Source organism: Phyllobates terribilis, unplaced genomic scaffold, assembly GCF_046119375.1.
Source record: "Phyllobates terribilis strain yellow unplaced genomic scaffold, ASM4611937v1 Scaffold_14__1_contigs__length_39327217, whole genome shotgun sequence".
In the NCBI taxonomy this organism is placed as follows: Eukaryota; Metazoa; Chordata; class Amphibia; order Anura; family Dendrobatidae; genus Phyllobates; species Phyllobates terribilis.
The window spans coordinates 12,686,891-12,710,279 of record NW_027362774.1 but is presented as its reverse complement, the minus strand read 5'-3'; the positions used below and the strand labels follow the sequence as shown (position 1 = coordinate 12,710,279).

Below are 23,389 nucleotides of genomic sequence, written 5' to 3'. Positions count from 1 at the left end.
TAGATGGGGGATTTCAGATCACATTTTACTATGTGGATAATTTACATACATGTAATAAGGTGACAATCTGCAGCTGGTGTGTCTGCGGTATCTACGCACATCCCCAATAAGCCACTCGTTTATTTTAGTTCCATATATAATTATCGGTAGATTAGATAAGTAATGTAAGTCTGTAGGTTAGTCTCTTATTTTTGCTCCCATTCATTTAGTAAGTTACTGTGCTCTTGCTTTATAAACACCTGCTAAATAATAGCATCAGCAATATCGTACCCCTGGAAAATTTTAATCCTTTAGGTGCTAAGGAAGCTCTTAAATCTGTGCCTGGCATCCAGCTGAAACGGATTTTGTTCTTCTTACCAAGAGCAACTCCTTACAATCTCCCCCTGTCCTTTCCAGCTGGAGGCCAGGCACCCCTAAATAAAGTGACAGGTGCTCTCTCCCTGCCGCCACTCTAAGTGTAGTGTAAAGTCTTCACAGTTTGCTGTTGAGAAGCTCTTGTCCCCTCTTGAGGAGAAATCCTCCATCAAACGCGGCGTTCAGAACGTCCTCCAGCGTTCCTGCCAGGATGAAAGTCAGATCCCGTCTCACGTTTACAGGGATCTCCTCCAGATCCTTTTCGTTCCGCTGCGGGATGATCACGCGCTTCAGCTTGGCCCTGTGAGCCGCCAGCACCTTGTCCTTGATGCCTCCAACCTACACAAAAAAAAATGGAGAATAAGTGCAAAGACCCGGCTATATTTTATGCTTCTGTAGCTTGTTGCAGTACTACAACTCTCAACATGTGGCCATAAGGACTTATTAAACGTTCTAGAAAAACAGCCTTTTTTCGGCCACTTACAGGGAGCACCAGGCCCCGCAGGGTGATCTCTCCGGTCATGGCCACATCGGAGCACACCAGGCGGCCGCTGAACAGCGAAGCAAGGCAGGTGACGATGGCGACTCCCGCTGACGGCCCATCCTTGGTGACGGCTCCGGCAGGGAAGTGAAGGTGAACATCGGTGCTGTCGAGTAGATCGAAGCTGCCCGAGGCTGGAGGAGAGAAGACGATGGCTGAACAACATCCTAGGACAGGACTCTCTGAGGTCAGGTGCCAGAGGCGAAACTCACGCTGGGAGTTGTAGACCATTAAAAGAGGATTTTTTTCAGATTATGGGGACAACTAATAACCCATATGGCAGTGGCATTTATGTCACCATTTACCGTTGGACAGCTGGTATTTCTTTGCGTTGCTACGCAGCCAGCTGATCGCCAAGTGTGCCGATTCTTTCATGACGTCACCCAGCTGACCGGTCAGCGTTAGCTGCCCTTCTCCATCCATACGGCTGGCCTCTACAAACATAATCTCCCCTCCAAGCGGGGTCCATGCCAATCCGATGGCGACGCCCGGCTGGTTTAGTCGCTCAAATACCTAAGAAAATAAACGTCGTCAATGTAGCGGCAACACCAAATTCGCCTAATGGCTACCGACTCGCCTGCCTGTGCCAGCGGCTGGTAATTGTCCTTGCACTAAAGAGCTTTTTGCAAATGTCCCCAAAATAGCTGCACTTTGCAGCGAGCAAGAAGATCTGCCAACGCCGCCGACGTCAAATCCTTCCCCAAAGCACATCCTGTCCCGCTGAATCTTCCTAAGAAGAAATACTCAGTGATGGACAAGACCAGCCACAGCCACAGCCACAGCCACAGCCACAGCCCTGGTGGAACTACAAATCCAAGCCAGCCACGGCTTCAGTTTCCGCCACCCTATTAGATCAGGTTCAACCAGAATATCACTCCGCCCTTCTTGTATGAAGAGGGGTCTGACTATTGATTAGCACTAAGACCCCCACCGATGTCTAAGATGAAGGGGCTTGGCCAATGCGCTAATGCCTTTTTTTTTTTTATAGTAAGGGCACAATCACCGCCATCTACACCACAGATCTCCAGACATTTATGGCGTTAATGCGCCATTTTTTCGTCCTGGATTCTCTCTTTTTCTGGTACGTTTTTCACAGCCCCCCACAATCATCCCATAAATAAAGAGAACATAAAATTCTCCAGAACTCAGATCCGCACTGTAAGTGCCAATATGTAGCACAGCTGCGTCTATTCACCCCCCCCCCACCCCTCCGCTGTAATTGAGCCCCTTGATCCCATTGTTCTGCTATAGCCCCTGTAAACGTCAATGTGCCCGGTGATTGGGGGACTGGAAACAAAGGGGGCGTCTGATGCCAATAATCCACTTAATGGTTCAGTTGCATCATTGTGGCGGCTGAATCCCCTTGTTGTTACAGGATTTTATTCAGGTACAGATATGACAGCCTCAGATCTCCAGTCCCCCAGAGCGTCAGCGCCGCCGCCCGAGAGCTGAGTCACCTCGTCTACATGATGCTGCGAGAGAGTCCGTGTCGAAGAGCTGAGCTGCAAGATACACCATCCATAGAGAGAGCGAGAGACAGCGATAGATGGTCCGGCAGAGACAGAGTGGCCGGCCGCCAGACATATAGAGAGCAAAAGATGTGGAGAGCGATAGGAAAGAGATGGGAGAGCGTGGAATAGAGAATGAACAAGAGTGCAACAGCGAAGAGACTGAAGGGGATAGAGAAAGGACCAAGGTTGGATGGACAGAGAGTGATAGGAGTGAGATACAGGAGACATAGAAGGGGACTAAAAGAGAGTGCTAGAGGAGAGAAATTAATGGAGATGAAAAGCGGCAGTGAGAAAGGAGTAGTGACACAGGCAACAAAAAACAAGTGTGATAGAGAAAAAGAATGCGAGAGAGTGTGTAACAGATGGAAAGAGACAGAAAGAGTGTGCAACAGATGGAAAGAGAGCGAGTGAGAGAAAGTGTGCAACAGATGGATAGAGGCAGAGAGAGTGAGTGACATGGAAAGAGAGTGAGGGACAGATGGATAGAGGTGGAAAAAGAGTGCGACAAATAGAGAGCGAGTGACAGAGAGAGATAAAATTACTCCATCTAAGAGCCCCAATGAGACTTCTGACATATCTGCCACCTATTACGGACAGTGGATTTAATAACATCCAAATGTTTATAGAGTAGAAAAATCATCTAGGGAGCAGCAGAAGAAACGTATCCACCTTCATGGCGTATCCACCTTCATGGCGCACATCCATGTATTACCAACCTTCACATAATCTGCCCTGACAGCCGACATCGCCCCCATGTGGTGAGGCAGGAGAGATGCCCCTGTAATTACTGATAGCAGATACAGATGTAGCAGAGCTAAACCTGTTACACTGTTCCAGCTCTGAGCTCGGGTAATACCGGCGGTTTATTTGCACTCTCCCATTATAGTGTATTAATTATGTAGCAGAGCTGAGATTGTCAGTTGGATTCACAAAGAAACCCTCCTGTGAATGGTCATGGCACATCCTACCTCAGTCTCATACATCGGGGCCCCGAGGATGTCCTTCAGCGCGTGGTGATCGATCAGTATCGGCATCTCGGGTGGCAGGGACAGGTCTGCGGGGCCGCTGATGTCTCGGGGTCTGGGGTCTTCTGAGGGGCTTGCCTTGCGATCTACAAAAAGAGGAACCACAAGGGAATTTTCAATGACAGCAAAATGAAATGGAGATGAATGGCCGGGGACACATCTGTATGTCTGGGGGTCACTGACCCTGGTCACGGACTGCAGCGAGGGGGGAGGGGAGGACCACGACAACATTTACAGGGGGCTCCGGACCGAAATAAGGTATTACTGGTCTACAATGTACTAATGGAAGGCTCCATTCACTGACAGCAATCAAAGATACTGAACGCGATAAAGAAATCCTGAACAACCTTAAAGGGCCAGTACTTTTAACAGCAGAGGGTTTGGTACAATTCCGTTAAGACGATTTTCTACAGAAAAATACATTGTGGCAAAGTGTTAGGAAAGGAGGTCTCAGTGTCACCCACCTGCGCCAGTCACCGCTCCCCCAACAGTGTCACCCGTCTGTGCCAGTCACTGCTCCCCCAACAGTGTCACCCGCCTGTGCCAGTCACCGCTCCCCCAACAGTGTCACCCGCCTGCGCCGGTCACCGCTCCCCCAACAGTGTCACCCGCCTGCGCCGGTCACCGATCCCCCAACAGTGGCACCCGCCTGCGCCAGTCACCGATCCCCCAACAGTGTCACCCGCCTGCGCCAGTCACCGCTCCCCCAACAGTGGCACCCGCCTGCGCCAGTCACCGCTCCCCCAACAGTGTCACCCGCCTGCGCCAGTCACCGATCCCCCAACAGTGTCACCCGCCTGCGCCAGTCACCGATCCCCCAACAGTGTCACCCGCCTGCGCCAGTCACCCCTCCCCAACAGAGTCACCCCAAAATTAATTCCCACTGCGCTTCCTTACCCGCCTGAGATCTGCTGTTCGATAAGTCCAGCATTTTTATTCCTCAGCACATATGGGGCGCCAGAGCTGTCTGGCATAGTATTTCCTGCAGGTGGCAGTACTGTGGGCAGTGTGACCTGGCAGCTACCACTCCTGACAATATGGCTGTCACCTTCAGGCTGGGACTTCACCTCCAGCGGCTATGTGACCTGTCAGCACATTTGTCGTACATTCGCCTCGTAAAAACTAGGTGTGAGATCGGCTGACTAAGCGGTTTGTTCTACAGATTTTTCCTCCTAATCAAAAGCTATTTGTTCGGGTCTGATGATTGCACATGAGAACACGGAAGAGGAGAAGAACTGGGGGAAAGGAAAAGTCGAATAGCGGGGCAGAGAACCGGCCAATCCCTCGGGGGCGGGCGGAGAAACGAGAACCGGCCAATCCCTCGGGGGCGGGCAGAGAACCGGCCAATCCCTCGGGGGCGGGCAGAGAACCGGCCAATCCCTCGGGGGCGGGCGGAGAACCGGCCAATCCCTCGGGGGCGGGCAGAGAACCGGCCAATCCCTCGGGGGCGGGCAGAGAACCGGCCAATCCCTCGGGGGCGGGCAGAGAACCGGCCAATCCCTCGGGGGCGGGCAGAGAACCGGCCAATCCCTCGGGGGCGGGCAGAGAACCGGCCAATCCCTCGGGGGCGGGCAGAGAACCGGCCAATCCCTCGGGGGCGGGCAGAGAACCGGCCAATCCCTCGGGGGCGGGCAGAGAACCGGCCAATCCCTCGGGGGCGGGCAGAGAACCGGCCAATCCCTCGGGGGCGGGCAGAGAACCGGCCAATCCCTCGGGGGCGGGCGGAGAAACGAGAAGCCGCCAATCCCTCGGGGGCGGGCGGGCAACGATTCTTAGATTCTTTAGATTATCACTCCAGCTCCACTTTTCCAGGCTCCTGAACAGCAGATACGAGCAGGTACAGTTGAAACCAGAAGTTTTCATACACTATATAAAAAGACACATCTGTATGTTTTTCTCAATATCCGACATGAAATCACAATAAACCTTTCCCGTTTTAGGTCAGTTACGATTACCATAAATTTTAATATTTGCCAAATGCCAGAATAATGAGAGAGAGAGAGAGAATGTTTAAAGGCATTTTTATTACTTACTGCAAAGTCAAAAGTTTACAATCACTAAGATTCCTATGCTTTTACACAATTCTGGACGGCCCATATGATGATGATGTCATATGTTTGGAAGCTCCTGATAGGTTTTTTGGCAACATGTAAGTTAATTAGAGACACACCTGTGGATGTATTTTAATGCACACCTGAAACACACTGGTCACTCTGCCAGGAAGAAGCCAATACTCCAAAAGTAACATAAAAAAGCCAGATTAATGTTTACAAATGCACACAGGAACATAGACCTTAATTTTTGGAGACATGTCCTGTGGTCTGATGAAACTAAAATGTAACTTTTTGGGCATGATGACCATCGTTATGTCTGAAGGAAAAAGGGAGAAGCTTGGAAGCCTAAGAACACCATCCCAACTGTGAAACATGGGGGTGGCAGCATCATGTTGTGGGGTTGTTTTGCTGCAGGAGGGACTGGTGCACTTCACAAAATAGATGGCATCATGAGAAAAGAAGATTATGTGGCAATACTGAAGCAACATCTCAAGACATCAGCCAGGAAGTTAAAGCTTGGGCGGAAATGGGTCTTCCAAATGGACAGTGACCCGAAGCATACTGCCAAAATGGTAGCAAAGTGGCTTAAGGATAACAAAGTCAATGTTTTGGAGCGGCCATCACAAAGCCCTGATCTCAATCCTATTGAAACTTTATGGGCAGAGCTGAAAAGGCTGCGAGCAAGGCGACCTACAAACCGGGATCAGTTACACCAGTTTTATCAGGAGGAATCGGCCCAAATTTCGACCAACTGTTGTGAGAAGCTTGTGGAAGGAGATCCCAAACGTGTGACCCAAGTCATTCAGTTTAAGGGCAATGGGACCAAATACTAGTGAAATGGATGGAAACTTCGGACTTTGCAGTAAGTAATAAAAATGCCTTAAAACATTCTCTCTCTCTCATTATTCTGGCATTTGGCAAATATTAAAAATGATGGTATAATCCTGATTGTCCTAAAACGGGAAAGATTTATTCTGATTTCATGTCAGATATTGAGAAAAACATGAGTGTGTGTCTTTTTACATAGTGGATGGAGACTTCTGGTTTCAACTGTATATAACACGGAGGTCGCTATATATCTGGGCACAATGGACAGTCAGGGGCTCGGTAGAGCTGGGTGCGGCAGCCATTCTTGCTCTGCATTTCCCAGGAATGTTTCCGGGTGCTCTCCGCCCGACGGCTGGATAAACCTATATGCAGATCCCCAGACTGACTATTTTTAGTGCCTGCTGAATGTAAATAGAAGGCGGTGAGTCAAGTCTGACGCTGCCAGGCGAGGACTCGGTGACACAGGCAGCAGTAATGGAGGGAGTATCCCCAGGTCAATGTTTACACATGTAGAGAAGGACGGTGGCCGCTCCACCCACAGCGACACCTGCCCCCATGACTGCCGGAACTAATGAGCTGCTCACAAGTTGCCCCCGTGACTGCCGGAACTAACGAGCCGCTCACACGTTGCCCCCGTGACTGCCGGAACCAACGAGCCGCTCACACATTGCCCCCGTGACTGCCGGAACCAACGAGCCGCTCACACGTTGCCCCCGTGACTGCCGGAACCAACGAGCCGCTCACACGTTGCCCCCGTGACTGCCGGAACCAACGAGCCGTTCACACGTTGCCCCCGTGACTGCCGGAACCAATGAGCCGCTCACACGTTGCCCCCGTGACTGCCGGAACCAATGAGCCGCTCACACGTTGCCCCCGTGACTGCCGGAACCAACGAGCCGCTCACACGGTGCCCCCGTGACTGCCGGAACCAACGAGCCGCTCACACGTTGCCCCCGTGACTGCCGGAACCAACGAGCCGCTCACACGGTGCCCCCGTGACTGCCGGAACCAACGAGCCGCTCACACGTTGCCCCCGTGACTGCCGGAACCAACGAGCCGCTCACACGTTGCCCCCGTGACTGCCGGAACCAACGAGCCGCTCACACGTTGCCCCCGTGACTGCCGGAACCAACGAGCCGCTCACACGTTGCCCCCGTGACTGCCGGAACCAACGAGCCGCTCACACGTTGCCCCCGTGACTGCCGGAACCAACGAGCCGCTCACACGTTGCCCCCGTGACTGCCGGAACCAACGAGCCGCTCACACGTTGCCCCCGTGACTGCCGGAACCAACGAGCCGCTCACACGTTGCCCCCGTGACTGCCGGAACCAACGAGCCGCTCACACGTTGCCCCCGTGACTGCCGGAACCAACGAGCCGCTCACACGTTGCCCCCGTGACTGCCGGAACCAACGAGCCGCTCACACGTTGCCCCCGTGACTGCCGGAACCAACGAGCCGCTCACACGTTGCCCCCGTGACTGCCGGAACCAACGAGCCGCTCACACGTTGCCCCCATGACTGCCGGAACCAACGAGCCGCTCACACGTTGCCCCCGTGACTGCCGGAACTAACGAGCCGCTCACACGTTGCCCCCGTGAGTGCTGGAACCAACGAGCAGCTCACGCATTGCCCCCGTAACTGCCGGAACCAACGAGCTGCTGACACGTTGCCTGCCCCCCCCCTCTCCGTGACTACCGGAATCAACGAGCCGCTCACACGTTGCCCCCATGGCTACCAGAACCAACGAGCTGCTCACACATTGCCCCCCATGGCTGCCAGAACCAATGAGCTGCTCACACATTGCCTCCATGGCTGCCAGAACCAATGAGCCACTCACACGTTGCCCCCGTGGCTGCCAGAACCAACCAGCCGCTCACACGTTGTCCCTGTGACTACCGGAACCAACAAGCCGCTCACATGTTGCTCCCATGGCAGCTGGAACCAACAAGCCGCTCACATGTTGCCCCCGTGACTGCCGGAACCAATGAGCCGTTCACATGTTGCCCCCGTGACTGCCGGAACACCAATGAGTCGCTCACACGTTACCCCCGTGGCTGCCAGAACTAATGAGCTGCTAACACGCTGACCCCCCCTCCGTGACTACCAGAATCAATGAGCCGCTCACACGTTGCCCCCATCGCTGCCAGAAAGAACGAGCCGCTCACACTTTGCCCCCGTGGCTACCAGAACCAATGAGCCGCTGACACGTTGCCCCTGTGACTGCCGGAACCAACAAGCTGCTGACACGTTGCCCCTGTCATTCCAGATGGCACCATGCAACAAAAACAGAGCCACACAACGCGGCACTGCAAAACCAAAGAGCAAACCCCAGTGGTGTAAAACAAAACCTAACAATATAAAACATGGCAGTGCAACAAAGCAATAATGCAAAACTCGACAGCACAATATCCGGCCGAGCAAAACTTAATACTGCAGAAACCGTCCATGTAAAATTTAATGAAGCAAGAAACCCCGGCAGCGCAAACCCCGCACAGATAATTTTTGTGACGCCTCCAGCCGCACCAGCCCTGACCGCCACGGTGAGAATAAGTGCCCATCGTCAATCACTCCTCTCCGCTGCGGACGATCCCCACCATTGTCTCACCGGCAGAAGACAATGTAACGTTATATTTGGTGACGCCAGCGAGAAAAGAAATTAACGCGTATCTGGCAACTGCAGGACCACCACAGTGTAAGTGTCCTGAAATACTCTGTGCGTCTGGGGACCCCCCCAACTCCTTCCAATATGTTAAGCCTGTGACCTCCCAGAGTAGGACACTCACCGCCTCACAGTAATTACTCTGTGCTGGTGTGAAACCGATCCCCTTCTATTACGCAACTCTCAGCCCCTGACCTTTCTCAAGATCAGCACACTCTGCTCCTGAAATACTCTGTGCCTCTGGGAGGCCCAGGTCCGTCCACCTTCTACCTCTCAGTCTGACTTTTCTTGTCACATGTGACCCAGCCCTCACTAACTCATCACCATTAGTCGACAGGTCACTGCATCTGGTAAGATTGCTGAAATACTCTGTGCTGCCTTTTCCAGTTTAAATCTTTCTACTCTGCCACATGTTGCTCTGAAGGGGATCATTACACCGCTCTGCTACACTGGTAGGATCAGCATTAACTTAAGTTAGATATGAGGCCTCCTGCTCGTGACCTGAGGCCTCCTGCTCGTGACCTGAGGCCTCCTGCTCGTGACCTGAGGCCTCCTGCTCGTGACCTGAGGCCTCCTGCTCGTGACCTGAGGCCTCCTGCTCGTGACCTGAGGCCTCCTGCTCGTGACCTGAGGCCTCCTGCTCGTGACCTGAGGCCTCCTGCTCGTGACCTGAGGCCTCCTGCTCGTGACCTGAGGCCTCCTGCTCGTGACCTGAGGCCTCCTGCTCGTGACCTGAGGCCTCCTGCTCGTGACCTGAGGCCTCCTGCTCGTGACCTGAGGCCTCCTGCTCGTGACCTGAGGCCTCCTGCTCGTGACCTGAGGCCTCCTGCTCGTGACCTGAGGCCTCCTGCTCGTGACCTGAGGCCTCCTGCTCGTGACCTGAGGCCTCCTGCTCGTGACCTGAGGCCTCCTGCTCGTGACCTGAGGCCTCCTGCTCGTGACCTGAGGCCTCCTGCTCGTGACCTGAGGCCTCCTGCTCGTGACCTGAGGCCTCCTGCTCGTGACCTGAGGCCTCCTGCTCGTGACCTGAGGCCTCCTGCTCGTGACCTGAGGCCTCCTGCTCGTGACCTGAGGCCTCCTGCTCGTGACCTGAGGCCTCCTGCTCGTGACCTGAGGCCTCCTGCTCGTGACCTGAGGCCTCCTGCTCGTGACCTGAGGCCTCCTCCTTGTGACCTGAGGCCTCCTCCTTGTGACCTGAGGCCTCCTCCTTGTGACCTGAGGCCTCCTCCTTGTGACCTGAGGCCCCTCCTTGTTACTGAGGCCCCTCCTTGTTACTGAGGCCCCTCCCCTCTGCACTCTCCGGAGATATCCCCTTTCTCACTGGCCGTATAGTCGCTTGTAGTTTATACCCATTCTGTCCTTGCTGTAATAGAAGTCAGAGGCCAACCAGAAGAAGCAGAGCTGCAGTGTAAAGCACTGTGAAGGGACCATGCAGCAGCTGGAGACTTTTAGAAGAACAGAGAAGCCTACTTCAGACGATGCAGCCGAGCTGGAGCCCCTGATTATAGGAGCACAGTGGCTTGCCTTTTTTGGTAGCCCTCCCCCCCCGCTAAGCGCGTGTCGCACAGCGCACTTTTCACACCTGGACCACCCAGCGTTTCGGTTCTCAGTCCAGTTTGGGAGCGCACATTTATTAGGCAGGTGCTGGTAGCCTTATAGGACGGTGCTCGCTGTCGTCACCTTCCAAAAGTTACAACCCGCAGCGTGCCAGCTGCGTAAGCCAGAAATGTGAGCGATGCGCGGAGGAATGCGGCCAGGAGCCTTGGCTCGAGCTGTGCCCCCTGAAATGAAGAGCGTTCAGTTCCAGGAAGACGACGGAGGAACGTCAATACCAAAATCTTAGAAAGGTCAATGGCAACACGACACGACTGCTGCGGAATAAACTGCGCGCGGCTCAGGGATGAGGCCAGGTGGGATGGGGGACGGGACTGGGGAGCAAACCTGCCGATTCCCAAACCCCATCGTTACCCCCCCCCCCCATAGGTAACACGGTGCCTGGGGCGATCGTGTCGTGGTGGTGCCCGTGTTACATTCATCCCACCATGATACCGCCCTATTGTCGGTACCATTGCCACCATGGAATAAATTCTACATTGTACACTAGACCACCAGGGACAAAGCTGTATTAAGGTGGTCACTAGGTTTACAAGCTTTATGGAGCCCATCAGTCACCAGGGACTTGACTAATTTACAAGGTCCACCAAGGAATAAATTCTGAGCTTTACACTGGCCCACCAGGGACTAAGCTGTATAAAATACCAACGTGCAGAACAGAAAAGATCACAAATGGACGGAGCTCAATAGTCACCAGAGACTGGAAAGTTTCAAGGTCCAACAAGCAACCAAAGCAGAATTATACACTTGCCACCATGGAAAGAATTGTGGATAGCCTAGTCCCTGGTGGGCCCGAGTACTACATAAACTAACACTAAAAGTACTAAATTGAGCTGTAAGACGTTTATCAGTTACTGGATAAAGGTCCACTAGGCCAGAGATCCAGAAATGTACGTTTACCACCATGTAATCAATTCTACATACACTTGCCCACCAGGGACCTAAGCCCAAAAAGTCTCCACAAGGTAGAAATGGACCAGTGGTAAAGGAGGAGCTCATCAGGGACTAGGTACTAAGCAAGACATTCTGAATTGAGCAGTTGCCACTGTGGAATGAATTCTATAGTAAAAACTAGCCCACCAGGGCCCTAAGCAGAATAACATACCACAACACAAACAGATGGACCTGGGGCCAACAGGGGTTAAGAACTGTAAAATAAAACATGAAAAATCCAGAAAAGTGCTCTTTCCGCCATGGAAACATTTTTTATGAAACACTAGCCCACCAGGGACCGAAGTGAATAAAATGCCATCCCGCATCACAACAAAAGTGGACTTTATGGAGCCACCAGGGATTAAGTGCTGTAAGATAAAAAGTCTTGAATCGTACATTTGCTACAAAAATCATTGGACACCATCCCACCAGGGACTAAGCTGTACAAAACACTGAAAGTATTAAATGAGCTCTATGAAGTTTATCAGCCACCCGGTTCGGGACGGTTACGGTCCAACAGGCAACAGATCCTGAATTGTACAAATCTGAAAAGAAGTCTGTGTTGATCACTGGCCCACCAGGGACTTACAGACATCACAAGATACAAATGGATCTGTGCACGGGCTTTACGGATCTTGGCAGCCGCCTGGCACTGAGCTTACAATCTCTATCCACACTGAAGTGATGGGATGTTTTCCTGGAGACGTCGTCCTGTAAATCAACCGGGAGAATCTCTGCTCCAGACAATGGAGGGTGAGTCACCGGAGGATCATCTACAATGAGCGGATATTTCCCACACCGCAAATCTGGGGAAAACAGACGACGACAAAGAAGCCGCGAATGAAACCTTTGGCTACAATTAGAGATGCCGCCGGCAGGTATGAAGGGGGTGCCGGTCTAGGAAGACTTTAATTCTATACCTCCCGTTTAAGGAGAGGCTGTGGGGTCCGACAAGACCCCATAATCTTCTTTTGTGCCCACACTTTTCGTCCTGCCTTTTGGCCACAGAACCACTTGGCCGGTTTACAGAGACGCCTTCAGCCGCCCCCCTCCCCTCTGGAACATTTGGGTAACCCATTACATGGCAGGAGGCCGGCAGGGGCGAGCGTCAGCAGGTGTGCGGAAGGTGAGAGGCGAGAACTCGCATGTGTCAAGTGCAGCTCCGGAGAACATTCATATATCCAGGAAGGCGACAGGAATCCCTTGTGCTAACGCCGAGCAAAGCGCAGGGCGGCGAAACGGCCCGGAACAGGCCGAGCCGGCAGGAAATCACCGCCGTAAATCTGAAGTCACCTGAGAATGAAGGAAGCAGCCGAGCCACGCACAAGAAATGGAGGGAAAATCTGCACAAAACACTGGGGAGGAAGTCAGCAGGTAGGGGAGGTCATCAGAAGAGTCCTGGACTAATCTCTACAAGGAAACTGAATTATACAAGTTCTGTACCAATACTGCTGGAGGCGCGCCCCAGAGCCCGTCACCCGGCCCAGGGGAGCGCCCGTCGCCCGGCCCAGGGGAGCGCCCGTCGCCCGGCCCAGGGGAGCGCCCGTCGCCCGGCCCAGGGGAGCGCCCGTCGCCCGGCCCAGGGGAGCGCCCGTCGCCCGGCCCAGGGGAGCGCCCGTCGCCCGGCCCAGGGGAGCGCACAGAGCACGGCCAAGGGGAGCGCACAGAGCCCGGCCAAGGGGAGCGCACAGAGCCCGGCCAAGGGGAGCGCCCAGTGACCATTAGCTGGCGCCCAGAGCCTATCGCCCGGCGCAGGAGACCGCCCAGAGCCCACCGCCCATCAGCCGGCGCCCATAGCTCGGTGCTAGTGACCGCCCATAACACCTCCGGTGCCAGAGACCACCCAGAGCACATTGTCCACCGTCAGGGACCGACCAGTGCCCTTCGTCCAGTTCCAGGGACCGGTCAGCGCTTGCCCCTGGCTATGTGTAGCTAGCAGTGTAAAATCTCCGGGGTACCGTCAGACCTACTCACCCTCTGCATCAGTCACATCGGGGGTCTCGGATTTTCCATCTCGGTGTTGCCCTTCAGCGACTTTAACGGCAACCGCTCTGCACACGGCTCCAAGCCTCCGTTCCAGCGAGCGGACCCCAGCTTCACGCGTGTACCTGCCGGGAGAGACAGCGGCACACGGGTCACGTCCTAGATCTGAGGATGAGGGGGGTGTCCACAACTAGAAAACTAGCTTTCTTCCAAACACAGCTCCCCATATTTTTACAGGTCGTGTCTGGTATTGCAGATCAGCTCTACTAAAGTAAATGAGGATGAACTACAATACCAGACAAAACCTGTGGGCAGGAGTGGCGCTGTTTTAGGAAGAAGGCAGCCATGTGGGTCCATTTTGGCCATCCTCGGTAAAAGGACAGCAGGAGGGGGAAAGGGGCACAAGATGGCAAATCTGCAGTGACTGAAGGTTTTCCTTTTTCAATCTGTTTCTCATTTTTCTAAGAACACTGCTTTCTGTCAGTGAATGAAATCATTCTTGTTCACTTGTCACAGCTGCAGGACTCGTTACACTGTATCAGGGCGCGCTCAGTGACGTGCAGTGCAGCTGCTCAGATGGCCATTCACTGCCGGCAATCAGAGATCCTGAAAAAATAAAGAATTGTAATTCACTAGGTTGTTTTTCGCTCAGGAACACTCACCGGGTGATAACCTCCAGGGTGGTCTCAGGTGGGATCTGGATCTGCTCCGGCGTCAGTCCGTGCTGGGACAACTGCTTAGCAATCAGGTGTCTGTGCGCAATTTCTATTTTTTCTTCCTGGCTGTATCCTGTAATGATTCATAAACCGCTGGTGTTATACTCCAGAGCTGCAATCACAATTCAGCTGTTTATTTTAGGAAATAGTCAGGAAGCTTGTTGTCATGCATCTCCTTAATAAGTGATGTAATGTATGTGACTGCGCCAGCAGAATAGTGAGCGCAGCTCTGGAGTATAATACAGGATGTAACTCAGGATCAGTAATGTAATGTATGTACACAGTGACTCCACCAGCAGAATAGTGAGTGCAGCTCTGGAGTATAATACAGGATGTAACTCAGGATCAGTAATGTAATGTATGTACACAGTGACTGCACCAGCAGAATAGTGAGTGCAGCTCTGGAGTATAATACAGAATGTAACTCAGGATCAGTAATGTATGTACACAGTGACTGCACCAGCAGAATAGTGAGTGCAGCTCTGGAGTATAATACAGGATGTAACTCAGGATCAGTAATGTAATGTATGTACACAGTGACTGCACCAGCAGAATAGTGAGTGCAGCTCTGGAGTATAATACAGGATGTAACTCAGGATCAGTAATGTAATGTATGTACACAGTGACTGCACCAGCAGAATAGTGAGTGCAGCTCTGGGGTATAATACAGGAGGTAACTCAGGATCAGTAATGTAATGTATGTACACAGTGACTGCACCAGCAGAATAGTGAGTGCAGCTCTGGAGTATAATACAGGAGGTAACTCAGGATCAGTAATGTAATGTATGTACACAGTGACTGCACCAGCAGAATAGTGAGTGCAGCTCTGGAGTATAATACAGGATGTAACTCAGGATCAGTAATGTAATGTATGTACTCAGTGACTGCACCAGCAGAATAGTGAGCGCAGCTCTGGAGTATAATACAGGAGGTAACTCCGGATCAGTAATGTAATGTATGTACACAGTGACTGCACCAGCAGAATAGTGAGTGCAGCTCTGGAGTATAATACAGGAGGTAACTCAGGATCAGTAATGTAATGTATGTACACAGTGACTGCACCAGCAGAATAGTGAGTGTAGCTCTGGAGTATAATACAGGAGGTAACTCAGGATCAGTAATGTAATGTATGTACACAGTGACTGCACCAGCAGAATAGTGAGTGCAGCTCCGGAGTATAATACAGGATGTAACTCAGGATCAGTAATGTATATACACAGTGACTGCACCAGCAGAATAGTGAGTGCAGCTCTGGAGTATAATACAGGATGTAACTCAGGATCAGTAATGTAATGTATGTACACAGTGACTGCACCAGCAGAATAGTGAGTGCAGCTCTGGAGTATAATACAGGATGTAACTCAGGATCAGTAATGTAATGTATGTACACAGTGATTGCACCAGCAGAATAGTGAGTGCAGCTCTGGAGTTTCAGGATGTAACTCAGGATCAGTAATGTAATGTATGTACACAGTGACTGCACCAGCAGAATAGTGAGTGCAGCTCTGGAGTATAATACAGGATGTAACTCAGGATCAGTAACGTAATGTATGTACACAGTGACTGCACCAGCAGAATAGTGAGTGCAGCTCTGGAATATAATACAGGAGGTAACTCAGGATCAGTAATGTAATGTATGTACACAGTGACTGCACCAGCAGAATAGCGAGTGCAGCTCTGGAGTATAATACAGGAGGTAACTCAGGATCAGTAATGTAATGTATGTACACAGTGACTGCACCAGCAGAATAGTGAGTGCAGCTCTGGAGTATAATACAGGATGTAGCTCAGGATCAGTAATGTAATGTATGTACACAGTGACTGCACCAGCAGAATAGTGAGTGCAGCTCTGGAGTATAATACAGGATGTAACTCAGGATCAGTAATGTAATGTATGTACACAGTGACTCCACCAGCAGAATAGTGAGTGCTGCTCTGGAGTATTATACAGGAGGTAGCTCAGGATCAGTAATGTAATGTATGTACACAGTGACTGCACCAGCAGAATAGTGAGTGCTGCTCTGGAGTATAATACAGGAGGTAGCTCAGGATCAGTAATGTATGTACACAGTGACTCCACCAGCAGAATAGTGAGTGCTGCTCTGGAGTAGTATACAGGAGGTAGCTCAGGATCAGTAATGTAATGTATGTACACAGTGACTGCACCAGCAGAATAGTGAGTGCAGCTCTGGAGTATAATACAGGATGTAACTCAGGATCAGTAATGTAATGTATGTACACAGTGACTGCACCAGCAGAATAGTGAGTGCTGCTCTGGAGTATAATACAGGAGGTAACTCAGGATCAGTAATGTATGTACACAGTGACTGCACCAGCAGAATAGTGAGTGCAGCTCTGGAGTATAATACAGGATGTAACTCAGGATCAGTAATGTAATGTATGTACACAGTGACTCCACCAGCAGAATAGTGAGTGCAGCTCTGGAGTATAATACAGGATGTAACTCGGGATCAGTAATGTAATGTATGTACACAGTGACTGCACCAGCAGAATAGTGAGTGCAGCTCTGGAGTATAATACAGGATAAGTAATGTATGTACACATTATAGACAGGATTACCTGGAACCTCGAGCACTTCCATGCGATCTAGCAGGGCGGCTGGTATAGAGGCAGTGGTGTTGGCGGTGGCTATGAACAGGACCTGTGATAGGTCAAAGGCCACATTCAGATAATGGTCGGTGAAGCTGTGATTCTGCTCCGGGTCGAGGACCTGCATGAGACACAAGACGAGGAGTAACTGGCAATGATGGCGCCCGTCCTGGTGTCACTGGCTTTTAGTCTTGCAGCATCGGGGATGATCTCTCCTTGACCAGTACATATGAGTGGACTTGCCCTGTCTACAGTGAGTCCCATACCTTATCAGCAGTTCCCACCAAACCCATGGGGCATGCTGGGATCTGTAGTCCCACAACAGTTGTCAGTGACCTGACACCAGTAGTGCATCCTGGGTGTCGGATTATGTAGCCTCATCTCCCTTCGCTTAGCTGTTGCTGTAACTGAAGCCGCGCGGACGGATACAATGACCGTAGTCTGTCAGCAGGACCGATCCGATATCTGCGGATGATGACTACATCCACCTTAATGGGGCTCCTGCTCCCACCGGGCCGGTGCTGACTATTGTACATGACTGGTGCATCTGCATCGACCCTGTGGACCTTCAACCTATGACGGACGTAGTCGTAGTCAGGGGGTACAGAAGTCCGCAGCCATCGCCTCTGTATTACACCCTCGCCAAGTCAATGTAAAACATTGTGCAGTGGAAAAAAACAAAAAAAATATCAATCCAACCCTGGAAACCATCAGCAAGCAGATTTACCATTGCATGTAACTTCTCACCCCTCCGCCCAATCCTATAAAGTACTTAATATCGACTATACAAATGTTTATTCCTAATGGAGACAACCCACTGGAGAGCCAAAAAGTCTAATAAATACCCAGTACGAGCAGCTTGCTGACGGTTTCCATGTGTTTAGTGAAAAAAAAATGCAAAAAAATTGGAATCAAACTAAGAATTTGATTGAAAGGTTGATGAGGAGGCAGCAAGCCATGGTCCTATCCAGAACCCTGTGACACGATCCGTCGCCCCCGAACCCCCGCCCCGCGGCGCCCCTGTGACTCGTGGGAAAGGAAGTGGCTCCAGAAATAGTGAAACTTTCTGCTCCACTTGTCTCACACTTCCTCTGTCTTCAAGAAGTTACAGACACGAAGGAGCGAAGCCGCAGCGTTTATACAGCACGGAGAAAAACAAAAGGGCAATAGAGAAAAATGAGAAAAATCTCCATATTTTGTGATTTTTCATCTACTTTTGGGAGACATGTTGTTTCAGTCCTGGAGACTTTCCCGCTGCTTGCTGTCAGTGAATAAGAAACCTCAATGATCCTGAATGGACCCAATATTCTCACAGCTGAGGCTTTGTTACAATTGTAACCAGGATACACGGCCCTGATACATTGTATCAAACCATCGGAGCGGAGATCTGTGCGGCCATCTAGCTCCAGAACAGACACAAATGTATCAACTTCATAATCAGATGTCGAGAGAGCCGCAGAGGTGGCCGGGGCTCAGCCGCCGCGGTCCAGAGGTGGCCGGGGCTCAGCCGCCGCGGTCCAGAGGTGGCCGGGGCTCAGCCGCCGCGGTCCAGAGGTGGCCGGGGCTCAGCCGCCGCGGTCCAGAGGTGGCCGGGGCTCAGCCGCCGCGGTCCAGAGGTGGCCGGGGCTCAGCCGCCGCGGTCCAGAGGTGGCCGGGGCTCAGCCGCCGCGGTCCAGAGGTGGCCGGGGCTCAGCCGCCGCGGTCCAGAGGTGGCCGGGGCTCAGCCGCCGCGGTCCAGAGGTGGCCGGGGCTCAGCCGCCGCGGTCCAGAGGTGGCCCGGGCTCAGCCGCCGCGGTCCAGAGGTGGCCCGGGCTCAGCCGCCGCGGTCCAGAGGTGGCCGGGGCTCAGCCGCCGCGGCCCAGAGGGGGCCGGGGCTCAGCCGCCGCGGCCCAGAGGGGGCCGGGGCGTGGTGGAGGAGTTCACCCTGGTGCCATAGGGGAGGGGGCACAGCTTTTCCGACGAGGTGGAGGCTCAGCTTTCACTCAAATGTCGGGGGGCTTTTGGGGGGCTCAGCATTAGCACCGAGGTCAGGGGGGGCCCAGAATTTGCTATGCAGGTCATTAAGTACGGTCTCGCCAGTGAAGGAGCAGTAAGAGGAGGGGGGGGGGGACTGCGGCGTCCAAGACAAATAGGTGAGATGTACAGTCTGCTATAGCGCGGCGTCCGGAGAGACTTCAATTTAGGAGGATTAAGTCAAAGTGTCTTTCTGGCTCCATATGAATAGATGGCAGCCACCAGCTCCGGAGCAGCGCTCCCCGCACACAGACAGCTCTGTAATATTCTATAACCATGTAAAAATGGAGCGTCTCCCCTCCCCCGACCATTATAATCACCCGTCTCTTCTAGAAGATAATCAAAGGTCATCTAAAATAAGAACAAACGCGGCCCTGTAGTGTAATAACGCCGCAACCAGGAAGGAATTCAGCATTTTACTTAATGACTTTGAGGACAGGAAACCGAGGACATTCCAACGACAAGGACGGATCACGTGATCGCCAGTCCTGGATTGTATTACACATCCAGGGAGAGAGAGATTGTGACCGCGACATGGGAAACGTGACCCCGCGCTGCCAGACCGCGCCATCCTCTACTGCCAAGCCCTGCAAGTGACGGCAACCGCAACCCGACATCACAATCCAAGGGCACAGAAGAAACAGCAACCAAAGGACATTATGTAGCCACAGGGGGCAGTATTATAGTAGTTATATTCTTGTACATAGGAGCAGTATTATAGTAGTTATATTCTTGTACATAGGGGCAGTATTATAGTAGTTATATTCTTGTACATAGGGGGCAGTATTATAGTAGTTATATTCTTGTACATAGGAGGCAGTATTATAGTAGTTATATTCTTGTACATAGGAGCAGTATTATAGTAGTTATATTCTTGTACATAGGGAGCAGTATTATAGTAGTTCTATTCTTGTACATAGGGGGCTGTATTATAGTAGTTCTATTCTTGTACATAGGAGGCAGTATTATAGTAGTTCTATTCTTGTACATAGGGGGCAGTATTATAGTAGTTCTATTCTTGTACATAGGGGCAGTATTATAGTAGTTATATTCTTGTACATAGGAGGCAGTATTATAGTAGTTATATTCTTGTACATAGGAGGCAGTATTATAGTAGTTATATTCTTGTACATAGGAGCAGTATTATAGTAGTTATATTCTTGTACATAGGGAGCAGTATTATAGTAGTTATATTCTTGTACATAGGAAGCAGTATTATAGTAGTTATATTCTTGTACATAGGAAGCAGTATTATAGTAGTTATATTCTTGTACATAGGGAGCAGTATTATAGTAGTTATATTATTGTACATTGGAGCAGTATTATAGTAGTTATATTCTTGTACATAGGGAGCAGTATTATAGTAGTTATATTCTTGTACATAGGAAGCAGTATTATAGTAGTTATATTCTTGTACATAGGAAGCAGTATTATAGTAGTTATATTCTTGTACATAGGAAGCAGTATTATAGTAGTTATATTATTGTACATTGGAGCAGTATTATAGTAGTTATATTCTTGTACATAGGGAGCAGTATTATAGTAGTTATATTCTTGTACATAGGAAGCAGTATTATAGTAGTTATATTCTTGTACATAGGAAGCAGTATTATAGTAGTTATATTCTTGTACATAGGAAGCAGTATTATAGTAGTTATATTCTTGTACATAGGAAGCAGTATTATAGTAGTTATATTATTGTACATTGGAGCAGTATTATAGTAGTTATATTCTTGTACATAGGGAGCAGTATTATAGTAGTTATATTCTTGTACATAGGAAGCAGTATTATAGTAGTTATATTCTTGTACATAGGAAGCAGTATTATAGTAGTTATATTCTTGTACATAGGAAGCAGTATTATAGTAGTTATATTCTTGTACATAGGAAGCAGTATTATAGTAGTTATATTCTTGTACATAGGAAGCAGTATTATAGTAGTTATATTCTTGTACATAGGAAGCAGTATTATAGTAGTTATATTCTTGTACATAGGGGGCAGTATTATAGTAGTTATATTCTTGTACATAGGGGGCAGTATTATAGTACTTATATTCTTGTACATGGGGAGCAGTATTATAGTAGTTATATTCTTGTACATAGGGGGCAGTATTATAGTAGTTATATTCTTGTACATAGGAAGCAGTATTATAGTAGTTATATTCTTGTACATAGGGAGCAGTATTATAGTAGTTATATTCTTGTACATAGGAAGCAGTATTATAGTAGTTATATTCTTGTACATAGGAAGCAGTATTATAGTAGTTATATTCTTGTACATAGGGAGCAGTATTATAGTAGTTATATTCTTGTATATAGGGAGCAGTATTATAGTAGTTATATTCTTGTACATAGGAGCAGTATTATAGTAGTTATATTCTTGTACATAGGGGGCAGTATTATAGTAGTTATATTCTTGTACATAGGGGGCAGTATTATAGTAGTTATATTCTTGTACATAGGGGGCAGTATTATAGTAGTTATATTCTTGTACATAGGGGGCAGTATTATAGTAGTTATATTCTTGTACATAGGGGGCAGTATTATAGTAGTTATATTGTACATAGGGGGCAGTATTATAGTAGTTATATTCTTGTACATAGGGGGCAGTATTATAGTAGTTATATTCTTGTACATAGGGGGCAGTATTATAGTAGTTATATTCTTGTACATAGGAAGCAGTATTATAGTAGTTATATTCTTGTACATAGGAAGCAGTATTATAGTAGTTATATTCTTGTACATAGGAAGCAGTATTATAGTAGTTATATTCTTGTACATCGGAAGCAGTATTATAGTAGTTATATTCTTGTACATAGGAAGCAGTATTATAGTAGTTATATTCTTGTACATAGGGAGCAGTATTATAGTAGTTATATTCTTGTACATAGGGAGCAGTATTATAGTAGTTATATTCTTGTACATAGGGGGCAGTATTATAGTAGTTATATTCTTGTACATAGGGGGCAGTATTATAGTAGTTATATTCTTGTACATAGGAGCAGTATTATAGTAGTTATATTCTTGTACATAGGAGCAGTATTATAGTAGTTATATTCTTGTACATAGGAGCAGTATTATAGTAGTTATATTCTTGTACATAGGAGCAGTATTATAGTAGTTATATTCTTGTACATAGAGGGCAGTATTATAGTAGTTATATTCTTGTACATAGGAAGCAGTATTATAGTAGTTATATTCTTGTACATAGGAAGCAGTATTATAGTAGTTATATTCTTGTAGATAGGGAGCAGTATTATAGTAGTTATATTATTGTAAATTGGAGCAGTATTATAGTAGTTATATTCTTGTACATAGGGAGCAGTATTATAGTAGTTATATTATTGTAAATTGGAGCAGTATTATAGTAGTTATATTCTTGTACATAGGGAGCAGTATTATAGTAGTTATATTCTTGTACATAGGAAGCAGTATTATAGTAGTTATATTCTTGTACATAGGAAGCAGTATTATAGTAGTTATATTCTTGTACATAGGGAGCAGTATTATAGTAGTTATATTCTTGTACATAGGAGCAGTATTATAGTAGTTATATTCTTGTACATAGGAGCAGTATTATAGTAGTTATATTCTTGTACATAGGGGGCAGTATTATAGTAGTTATATTCTTGTACATAGGGGGCAGTATTATAGTAGTTATATTCTTGTACATAGGGGGCAGTATTATAGTAGTTATATTCTTGTACATAGGGGGCAGTATTATAGCAGTTATATTCTTGTACATAGGAGCAGTATTATAGTAGTTATATTCTTGTACATAGGGGCAGTATTATTGTAGCTATATCCTATACTTTCTTATACTCTGTCGTGCTTTATCGCTGCTCTGCGGAATCATCACTGTCATTATCGGTTGTTATGTAGAATATGGATATATCCTGCAGATAACGTCTCTCTCTGTATATACCGTATCTCGTGCAGTAAGCCTCGGCCTTCTATAAACTCTTCTCGCTTTCTGTTCCCGGCTCCTCCTGTGGTTTCTCATTATCAGCTATGGAGGATGTATACGTGTCTGCAGATGTGGACGCAGGAGGAGCGGACATGCTGGGCTTTGTAGTGCTCATCATATAGGTGTATTCGGCTCCCGTTCACATGCAGTTAATCTCGGGCGGAGGACGCGCAGGTTTGGGAGAAGAGCGAGTAAAAGAAAATCAGCTTTTTACGATGGGGCTTAAGAGCGGCCATAAAGCGAGCGAGTGATGAGGTGCTGCAATAACCGAGCGAAGGGGGATCTGTGCGGAGGGTCCTCGTACACAGAGCAGATTTTGGAGGGGGGTTGTCACGAGTATGAGGCTTACGCTGCAGGTTCAGCTCAGTGCAATGTCGGGCAATCGCTTAAATAGTAATTACATAACTGCAGTTTCCTGTATATCTCGTGTTCAAAGAAAACTGCAGCGTTTTTTCGAGCAAAGGGAGTTGTCATTTAAGCATTTTCCCCCATCTGGACCCGACTGTTGCACAGATGGTGACCGGACGGGAGGACACACGACCTCACAGGGTGTCGGGCGCCGTCCTCCATCGCCCCGGGG

General features: G+C 49.3%; 1 protein-coding gene across 1 annotated transcript in view; it reads right to left on the bottom strand.

Annotated features, from left to right (window-relative positions):
* Positions 1-23,389, bottom strand: part of LONP2 (lon peptidase 2, peroxisomal) — a 48,771-nt gene continuing 25,382 nt past the window's right edge. The window contains exons 9-15 of the mRNA XM_073659678.1: positions 16,800-16,950; positions 14,166-14,292; positions 13,495-13,628; positions 3,375-3,517; positions 1,201-1,408; positions 839-1,029; positions 1-693 (exon numbers count right to left, since the gene is read on the bottom strand). Coding sequence (XP_073515779.1) covers positions 472-693; positions 839-1,029; positions 1,201-1,408; positions 3,375-3,517; positions 13,495-13,628; positions 14,166-14,292; positions 16,800-16,950 — 1,176 coding nt within the window. The 3' untranslated portion in view covers positions 1-471. The remainder of the gene's footprint in view (positions 694-838; positions 1,030-1,200; positions 1,409-3,374; positions 3,518-13,494; positions 13,629-14,165; positions 14,293-16,799; positions 16,951-23,389) is intronic.